The 10,627-nt window shown below is 40.5% G+C and overlaps 1 protein-coding gene across 1 annotated transcript; it reads left to right on the top strand.

Moving 5' to 3' along the window:
* The first annotated feature begins 1,833 nt into the window (after positions 1-1,833).
* On the top strand, positions 1,834-10,093 carry LOC119650035 (proclotting enzyme-like). The gene is made up of 4 exons (XM_038052515.1): positions 1,834-1,989; positions 8,763-8,857; positions 8,916-9,052; positions 9,117-10,093. The coding sequence occupies exons 1-4, from the start codon at positions 1,914-1,916 to the stop codon at positions 9,997-9,999; spliced, it is 1,191 nt and encodes a 396-aa protein (XP_037908443.1). The 5' UTR covers positions 1,834-1,913; the 3' UTR covers positions 10,000-10,093.
* The last annotated feature ends 534 nt before the right edge of the window (positions 10,094-10,627 follow it).

Below are 10,627 nucleotides of genomic sequence, written 5' to 3' on the forward strand. Positions count from 1 at the left end.
TCCTAAACACCTTCATTCTGGGGCCAAGGTCGTAGAAATAGCCACTTTTCTGGTTGTGATTATTTTCAATGAAGGATTCAATGGCATTCTCAAAATCCTAGTGACAATGGGATGTCAAGTTGGTCACATATGTCAGGTTTATGCCGACCGCCGCAATGAAGCGCGAATTTGGTGGTCCGAAAGACGATCGACTGACCTCGCTAAAAGAGCCAGAATTGAAACCAGAGAGCAACAATCGGCTTTACAAGACTTTTTTGAAGAAACGGAGGGTGCTCTCTATGAACCAGGTATTGCAGATTAATGGTGAGCTAAAATTTTACTGTTGATAATCACATTTAAATTTTCAAATGCGTTTTTCTCGAAACTGCATCTTGAAAATCAGCTGCCAAAATAGCTCAAAATCTATCCAACCAAATTCTTTAAAATTTTCACCACTTCCTTAATACATATTTCTACGGTCCGCAAACTAGGATAATTGCAATCGGACGGATTGGGGTTTGCCTTACCTCGTCGACCGAGATGAACGCGCGAGCATTTTTCTCAGTGGCATGATTATTTTTTCTACCGACATTAATTGCGTTTTTTGGTCTGCCTGCCATGGGACCCAGAAGAGATTAAGTAGGATTTAGCATGATGAAGTTATCCCCCCAATAACTTATTGACCCTTTCCTAGATTTTAATAATTCTGCTTTTATTTTACTTAAGTGTACTATGCAAACATAAACCTTTTTACATTATCTGAACCTTAGAACAGTATGTTATGTATAAGTAAAATAAGTTCTCGAATTATCCCTTTATATATGAATGTCTGTTAATTTTGCTAAAATAAGAATAGTTATTTAAAAAAAATTCTCTCTCCAAGTTCTCATGATATTCGGTATCGCTAGTAGTTGTCGGGCGCTTTGGCCTACGCCATCCATTTGAGGCATTGTTTACCACGTCTTATCTGTTAACATAGAGCACAGCATTTCCATAGGTCTTCATTTCTCCTATGATAATGATAACCGTTCTTTCGGCAGATAAGGTAGAGTCCTCCTTTATACCGGTGACCATTTCCAGGCACAATATGGTTCACCAATGCAACAAAGTGCCCCATCCAAACCATTCTTAATCGACCTTGTGAAGCCTAATTGTTATCCTACCCTGCATCCTTATTCATATCTCCTCCCGCCTCATTGGACTTACTCACAAGAATGGTTGCGAAATTTTCTCGAGCTCTCTTCCAGGTGTGGTTGTTAGTCATGAAGAACTATATGACTGAGAACTTTATTCTATGGTTTAAGTTAGCTATTTAGGCTTCTATTTTGGTAAGCACTTTCCACTTATTATGCCAGATTTTCCGATAAAAATGTTGCTTGAGAGATAAAACCGAGCCGAATATGAGTTTTAACCATTCTCGCTAATGCGTCCGAAGAAATCGTCTTCCCCCACATTTGCTCACTTTGGCTGATAGCAATGCAGACCCAGCACAACTGGCGCGAAACTATGCATTTTTTGGCACATTCAATATTAAAGCAAATCGTGTGTACACATTTGCATTCATCTATCACCGACACTAACATCTATTTCTTACGCAAATGGAAACATCGATTGTTTTCGGTTTTAAATGCATTCAATGGAATCGCGTATTTTTTATGACCCACATTTGCCAAATTAGTAGGCTAAGGTCAATCAGAGAACTCATTGAATTCCTCAATTATCTGGAATCGAGATTCTCTTCCCACGAAAAACACCCTTTGCCGGCTCGAATTTCGGTTGGTACAGTTTTATCTGTGCAAAAAGGAAATGACGACGACCATTGATAACATAACACCAGAAATTACTATGCAAGTTAGAAGAACTCAAATTGAGTGAAATTTCCCATTTGCAAAATAGTCGCGTCGGCGTTCACAGTGATAAGAAGCGAAAGAGAAATGAAGAGTGTTCAATTAATATCTGTACCTAGTTTAATATTCGTTTGCCTGATAGTACTCTTCACAGGAGAAATAGGTAAATACAGTGCAAGGTTGAAATGTTATGAAAAAGTGAAAAATCTATAAAATTACATAGAGTCTGAAATTTTGAATTAATTTAGAGGAGATAGGTGGCCGTTGAAGTTGTGTAGTGAAAGTTTTCAGTCTCATTGAACTGAGTAAAATACAAACTGCAACAGTAAATGTTCACATCAACACAGGTTGAGCACGCATTTTATGGGAATTCACGTAGTTATACCACTTCATTAATGCGACGTACGCACTCTAATCTGAACTTTTATAAGCCTTGCAAGTCAAATTTCGAACCCTCCAAGCTAATTTTAGAACTTTTTAAACTGACTTCAGAATTCTGTAAAGCAATTACAGAATCTTTCACTTCAAAATCAAAATTTTCCATCTGAAATTCATCATTTTTTAAATATTTTTGTCAATTTTGAACCAAGGGCGAGCATGGAGCTGCAGGAGAGAACTGTGCACATCTCATTTTTTTCAGTAATAATTAGTAATTTATGACATTCAGATATTCGTAATTATTACTTATTTTAAACTTTTTTTTATAAGTAGGTAAATTAGGATTAATTTTAGTTATTGAAATTGTATTTCTATATAAATTTTTTTTACAAATGAAGGTTTAGTGTGAGTGTTGGTTCAGCTTAGTGGAAAAGAATGCTTACTTCGTCAACTTTCTCCATAACTGTTGACGCTCGAACAACAGCAGCATTATCTATCATCAGCACTGGACCGTTAATGTTCTCCAATTCATACACATTTTCCACGCAGGAGAGGCTCATGTAACGACTTTTTTTTAACATGGTCCACCCCCTCTTCTCCAAAAACTTACCAGCCCTTTCATAATTTTTTGAAAATGCATTAGGCGGCCTTCAATTAAAAACCTGAAATTATGGTCACCTTCTTGAGATTACATTCATCATCATAAAGTCTGAGGAAATTTTTTCTGCAAATCCTAATTACAACTGTAATTGGAAACTACTACCGGTTAAAGTCTCCCATCATTTTTCCAAACTTAGCCTGCGGAACCACGCTTTTGTATCGCTTCCCAGAACTGTGTTCAACCGTTAACCTCTGCTGCTACTGATTTGACCTAAACTGCGGTGGCCTGATACGCTAAGTGGTGTTTTGAAAGCCTCTCGACTACACCGAGCCTTTGATCGAAAAAAATGATGACTTTCATCCATTACAGGACGAAGTTTACTCCCTTTAGCTAGGTCTCCTTTCTTTTATGCGCAGCATTCGCATCCGCGGTTTACCCTGGATCATCGACCTGATCATTGAGTTGATCGCTCCAACTCCTCCTGGCATGCTAGCATTTTCCAATGATGGCATTTCACTTAAAGTCTCCCCTAAGTTTCTTCTTTATTCAATGAATCTCGAACATTGAAAAAATTCTTCCCCTGAGTACTCTGGGACTTTATCGCAATTTGGATAATAAAGTGAAGGGTCATATTTAAACCTGTACAGGTACTAATCCTACATATCCCGTGAAAAACTGTTCTTCCCATGCTTTCCCTCCAGTCACTTCACTGGCAGGGATCATCTTCTGTGCCCAACGACACTTTTTTGTATGTCCATAATGTCAATCGGCACCATTCCTGAGATGGACGAATGCTGCATCGTCTCAGACGATCCTGCAGGCAGAGCACACCCTTGAGATTGCTGTTCTGTAGTCCGCACTCAGTTTATGTGCGTTACATAAAACATGCATCGTTGTCCCCAAACTGTGAACGCACACAGCAAGATGGAGTTCATCACCCTACAGGTAAACTATGGCGGATGCTTTGCGGCAAGAATGCTCCACGTGCTGCCTAAAATTGCTTTGTTTTTTCGTCAGCAAGTTCCCGTTCAGGGCTATCTTTCTGTTCAAGATGTTTTGCGACTACAGTCAATGCTATTTTGTTGGCGTAACCCACCACGTTGATTTCCTCTAGAAACGGGAGATTAAGTACGTAATTACACATGATGCTATACACCAATGGGTCCAATACAGAGCCCTCTCGGACACCCGCGTTAATCTCTTTACCACTCTATTTGAGGTCTACGCATTAAAATAACCGGTAATCACCTTTGGGCTTCGTCCCCTTGGAAAACTAGGTTTTCTAGTAAATTTTCAAATGCAGGCAAAATAAATTTTGGTGGCGGTTGTTACACACGTACACAGCTACACCTATTGTTTGTTTGTTTGCTCCAAATATAGTCATATGAGACATTAAACGTAGGTTTGTTCTTCGCAAAGCCGGTCCCAGATTTGACATCGATTGCAAAGTTTTTGGAAAAATTTCCCTTCAGACCTATTGAAATGGAATGGAAAAGCTTGTATAATTCGCTGAAAGATGTTTTGGATAGAAAGACAGTTAGGTATAGACACCATCTAACCGATGAATATTTTTTCTATATACCAAACTAATTAACTTGTGCGAACCCGTTGACGGAATAGATGTACCCCAAGAAGAAATAAAGCGTATTATGCTTCATTATCAATAACCATTTCAGCTTTAAGGAGAAAACTTTCAACTGGGAGGTTATCTTAGAATTTCTTCGCCGCGTCCAGTACTCCACTTTCGGTTATTGAAGGAATGCCTTCAGCGCTTATTATTATCGTTGCAAAGGTAGTTCCTTGATATCTCGGTGCGAAAATTATATGGGGCTGGGGTAAAAATTAGACCGAGCCTATCCCTTTTTTCATTGAAATTTGTATTCCGGTCCAGGCCCTGGGAACCTCCCCTCTTTCCACCGCCTCTCGTCAGGCCTGAGTCCACTATATAGAAATGACACGTAACGCTGCAAAATATTCACCGGCGCCAAGAAGAATGTGCATAGGAGGCGGAGCTTTTCAGTCAAAAAAACCGTTGCGTTCTGAGCATCTTCATTGGCATTAGTTCTCATTTGTGTGATGGTGTTAGTGCTCCTCGTGTCTGCATTTGTTATTATAGATTTTTCAGCTTGGTGCAACTAACAGGTGCGCAGAACACACTGTGATTTTGACTCGGGCTCGTTCATTTGCCAAATGTTTTAATGGAGATTTTTGTATTGTTCGCAGAAAATAGCGATATGAATTCTCTTTTCACAGATCTACTATGAAAGCAGGTTTATGTCTAGCTATATGAGGCTCTCTGTTTCGCCTCGGTCCTTCCTTGAATTGATTGGACACCACTTTGATTGTTGGTTCTTTTAACCGCAGCATTGGCCCAACTTTTTATAGGGGTTCCTTTTCATTTTAAAGTTTTGCGTAGAACAAATACTTATTAAAATCGGTTTACTGTTTGTTTGTCTGTCTGTCTGTCATACGCACTTTCCCGAAAACCATTAGAGCGATTGACGCCAAATTTGGTAGAAAGGTGTCAAATTGTTTTTCCACCAATTATAATCAAGTGAAAGGTCTCGGTTAGTATGTTTCGAAGCCGGGCTTAATTTTGACATTTGTTGGAAAGTTAGGGAGTGTGGGGGGTCAAAAATGATTATTTCTTTAACGGGTCCATTCTCAGAAGCTACCAAACCGAAAATTCTGAAAAAAAAAATCAAGAGGATGCCACTATATGGTACTTAGGTTCCGAAATACCCTCCATACCGATATCTGTTCAAATAAAGTTAATAATAGTATATTACTATAATTTTTCTTCATTAACTCCAAATCCCCCCTAAATTCATTCTAGAACCGCAAAATTACAGCAATGTAGGCTATAACATAGAGCATGATCCTACCAAGTTTGGTGGAAATCGGATTATTACTAACAAAGTTATAATAGATGAAAGTTGTCGCTTCTGTGCACATTCGAGACTAAAGTCAACATCACCCGGAAGTGGATATTCTCACATAATATATGCATATATTGTGTGCTGGGTTCCAAAGGGACAAATGTCCACTCAAATATTTTTATAAAAGATGTACACAAAACTTTTCATACCTGAAGCGTTCATCTTCCAGTTTCCCGACTTGTTTCCTTTGAAGCCTGGTGATTTAAAGGTGGGTATGTCTGCCTGTCTGCCGTAGTTTTCTCACAGTGCTACACCTAAGTCCTTATACAGAGGAGGCGGGAGCGCGGAATTTTTTTCACCGAATATAGCTGCGTGGGATATTACACAGTTTTTATATTTAACAACCCTTGTCAAGTAGTACTTTAACATTTAGATCATTTATTACAGTCATAATATCCCCCTTAGAAAATCTGTCTTGAACTGTGTGTGGTTATTTATAGAAGGCATCTTTCTCTTCCGGTCAAAGGGTCGTATAGGTGCCAGGCCAAAACGTGGATTGGTACCCACGATGGAGCATAAAACTTGGGGAACGCCAGCTCTACTAGCAAACCCTATTTCCACCTCCACGTGGTGATCGCTGGGAGTTCTTTCTTAATGAAAAACTGCAGAAGGAGGAGGCTAGTCTCCCGCGCCTAAAAACGGGTTAAAATGTACCAACTGGTCCCTCAGGTTGGGGAAAAACCAAAGTTACAAAGCCATGGGAGGAGCTTTGGACAGGATGGATTTCAAAACGACGAAGCTGGCAACGACAACGAAATAATGATTTGCACATTTTCTCATGGTAAGTGCGCTCCCTGTACAGAGATGGAGCTGCCAAGCAGCTAGCCGTTAACCTGTCCCAATATAGGGCTAATGTAACGGCGTTACAAGAGATGCGTTGGACAGGGAGCGGCTGCCTGGAGAAAAGCCACTACACCATATATTATAGTGGGCATCCAGTAAACCATGTGCTCGGAATGGGTTTCTTAGTCAGCCAGAAAATGAAACTTGCTGTTATCGGCTTTGAGAGTATAAGCGAACGGCTATGCACTCTGCGTTTGCGAGGCAAATTTAGAAATAAAAGCCTAATAAACGTTCACGCCCCTACAGAGGAGACTGCAGAGTCGTAGAAGGATACCTTCTATGAAGCAGTTGAACGGACCCTCGAAGCCTGTCCCAGATATGATATCAAAATCATACTTGGAGATTTCAATAGTCAAGTAGGGACAGAGTCTGTATTCAGGCGATACGTCGGCTCCCATAGCTTACGTAAGGATTCCAATGATAACGGACTGCGAATTATCATCATCAAAAGTCGCCAGGATCCGGTGGAATTACAGCTGAATTAAATATGGGGGCAACCAATTATACCAAGTGGTTCATCAACTTGTGCTCAAAGTGTAGGACAGCGAAGCAATGCCTGACGACTGACAACGAGGCATTATCTGTCTCATACATAAAAAGGAAGATATCACACAGTGCAGAAATTGTAGCGGTACCACTTTGCTGAGTACCATCTATAAGATATTCTTCGCTATCTTGCTAGGCCGGATAGCCCCATACGCCCACAACATCATTGGCCCATACCAAAGAGGCTTCACTCCAGGCAAATCAGCAACAGATCAGATTTTCCCTCTGCGGTAAGCGACGGAAAAACTGCCGGACCTATGATAGCATAGCCAGGATGAAATGGTACACGGCCAGGAGAGAATTCGGTCTCCAAATGAAATTAATCAGACTGACTAGGCTGACCCTAACCAATGTGCGAAACTAGATAAAAGCAGCAGGATCAATCTCGAGACGTTTCACATGTCCACTTTAACCTGGCCCTGGAGAAAATGATTCGCGATGCCGATGTAAATGTGAGAGGCACCATCCTTTTTAAATCCACCCATCTACTCGCCTATTCTAATGTTAACATCATGGGAAGAACAACGCGAGATGTACAGTTTACCTTCATCCAGAGCGAGCAAGCGGTGGGAGATCTTCGGCTGCACAGTAATGAAGGCAAGACGAAGTACATGGTGGCAATGCCAGCATCAAAAACAAAAGAACGGACAACGTCGAATCGCACTGGTCAAACAAAAATAATGAAGATAGGAGACTTCAATTTTGAGATCGTTGAAAATTTTTCCTATCTAAGGTCGAAAATCACAACCGATAACAGTTACGATCATGAAATCAGCGCACGATTGTTGGCAGCCAACAGAGCCTATTTCAGCTTACAAAAACTGTTTCGTTTGAAACGTCTCATCATAGGGTCAAAGCTTTTGCTGTACAAGACAATGACTTTGCCAGTCCGCATGTATTCCTGGGAAATCTGGGTTCTTAGCAAAAAAAAAAAACTGCGAACTCCTGGCCGCATTCAAGAGAAGCATACTTCGAAGAATTTTTGGCTCACTACATGTGGATGGACGATTCCGTAGCCTATATAACGACGAAATCTATGAGCGATACCATGACCGTCAAGTTGTGCATAAAATCCGGCTCAGTAGGTTGCGGTGGGCGGATCACTTAATCCGTATGGAGGAGGATGATCCAGTCCGAAAAGTCGATAAGGACAATATCTATGGTAGAAAAAGAAGATGAGGCAGACCCTGCCTGAGATGGAGCGATTGCCGAATTCGCGTTTGCTACTACCTATCCTTCCAGAAAAGCACAGAAGACATACACAGAGAAATACACTCCAGAGTCCTATCATCTCACTTCGCTTAGACTCGGTATATCCACCTTATATCGTCAGAATTCTCCCTCAAGTTAGACTTCGCTTGTTTGCACTGATGAAGGGAACAAGTGGTTCCCGAAATATCGGTATTTGCAAGAATAAATACCCACACCAACGAAAAAGAAGCAACAAGTTTTTATTACTTCAAATAATAAACGTTTTCGGTAACCGAAGGTTGAAGTTTCGGTAGCTAAAAAATTTTAAAATTTTCAAGCAGTGAATATTTTGTAGGTAAAAATAAAGGATAATAATTTACTCTTCATTGTCATTTATGTAAAAATTAAAATTTCATCACACATGCATATATACGTTAGATGGCGCTCAAGTTACATCAGCAGACGAACCTCAAAGCGAATCGGTTAATCATCACCACCAGATTAAGAAACGGCTCGTATCTCTCTTCAACCCGGTAAGGTTCCTTTAAATTATTTCATATGAATCCTTTTACGACATAATTAAAATCACAGCCTAACAAAGCCTATGAGGCGTGTGTAACTCCGACAGGAGCGAAAGGTCATTGCAAGCATATCAAACATTGTTCGTTACCGGATTTCTCGTCTAATTTTTTGAGGATTTTCAGTTATTTATGTATCATCGAATCATCGTAAGTATTACCTGCTTAATTCCTAAATTAGTAAATAATAAACGGCTCAATTCGGAATTTTTAGTGCCATTGGAGTCTGTTGCCCGGACAACACAGTTGCACAACCAGGACCGAAGGTAGAAACATTTTTCGGTGCTCACGAAGAAAGTACGGCTGATCTGGTCACTGATGATTCAGGACGTATTGTTAATAAACCTGAAAACCGAGGATGTGGGTTGGCAACTAAACAATTCCCAAAAATTTCTGGCGGTCGACCGGCGAAACCTGACGAATGGCCATGGATGGCGGCTATCATGCGCCGAGGTTATCCTAACGCTTATTGTGGGGGTGCTCTTATTACAGACAGACACGTACTCACTGCTGCTCACTGTACTCATCAATTCGATGTTGCAGATATTTATGTTCGATTGGGGGAGTACGACTTCAGTGAATTCAATGAGACCAGGCTACGTGATTTTCGAGCCGCCTCAATAAGACAACATATTGATTTCAACCCTGCTACGTATGAGAATGACATCGCAGTCATAAAGCTCGAGAGACCTACGATTTTCAACACATATATTTGGCCTGTGTGTATGCCACCACTTGGAGAAACCTGGGAAGGGTGGATTGGCATTGTAACCGGCTGGGGAACAACATTCTTCGGCGGACCCCATTCCAACGTTTTGATGGAAGTCGCTGTCCCCATTTGGAATCATGAAAGATGCAAACGAGCTTTTGTGAATAGAGTTTCGGATGAGTTCCTCTGCGCTGGATCGGACGAAGGAGGTCGTGACTCTTGCCAAGGTGATAGCGGTGGCCCACTATTGGTTCAACTACCGAACAGACGGTGGGTTATTGTAGGAATTGTTTCTTGGGGTCTGCGATGTGGCGAGAAAGATCATCCTGGAATCTATACAAGAGTAAATAAATACATCTCGTGGGTCGTTGAAAACTCTGCCTTTTAAGTATTCTCAGAAATATGTAACAAATTAATCAATTGTAAGAAAGTAGATTTTAATAAAAAAAAGTAAAGTTAACTTTTTGAACAAATCAAATCAATCACGAAAGTTTCATTCATTCAGCAATTGTTAAATATTTTGATCTGCTCATTCCTATGTAAGGTACCACACAGACAAGAAAAATAACAAGGAATAGAGGTGGGAAACCAACAGTCAAATCAACCAGGTAATTTAATTCGCGAAAGTCTATAAGGGCTTATTTGCAAATTTATACTCCCTTGAAAAATAAAACTGAAATAAATAATGTTCAATGAAAATTCAACAAAATATTTGTTATAGTTGCTCTTTAGCCCATACCTGTATGTCGCCAATCTCCCTAACAATAGTGCACCGCAAAGCACATTAAGAAGAAAATGGCAGCTGGGATCCCAAAGCTACTTACGAGGGCTATCGCTGCTACACCAAAGGCAGATATACATTATCATCAACGGCGCAACAATTGGTATCCGGTCTAGGTATGCCTTAATAAGAAACTCTAGACATCACGGTTTTGCGTCGAGGTCCACCATTTGGATATCCCTAAAAGCTGTCTGGCGCCCCGGGCCTACGCCCACCACAACCTATTGAGCTGGAT

This window comes from Hermetia illucens, chromosome 2 (genome assembly GCF_905115235.1).
Source record: "Hermetia illucens chromosome 2, iHerIll2.2.curated.20191125, whole genome shotgun sequence".
NCBI classification, from domain to species: domain Eukaryota; kingdom Metazoa; phylum Arthropoda; class Insecta; order Diptera; family Stratiomyidae; genus Hermetia; species Hermetia illucens.

What these genes read in the sequence shown, in the direction of transcription:
- LOC119650035 (XM_038052515.1), top strand. Translation starts at nt 1,914, where the DNA reads ATGAAGAGTGTTCAATTAATATCTGTACCTAGTTTAATATTCGTTTGC. An exon ending in TCGTATCTCTCTTCAACCCG is followed by an intron (nt 8,858 to 8,915) that starts GTAAGGTTCCTT and finishes TTAAAATCACAG; the next exon opens with CCTAACAAAGCCTATGAGGC. An exon ending in TTATGTATCATCGAATCATC is followed by an intron (nt 9,053 to 9,116) that starts GTAAGTATTACC and finishes CGGAATTTTTAG; the next exon opens with TGCCATTGGAGTCTGTTGCC.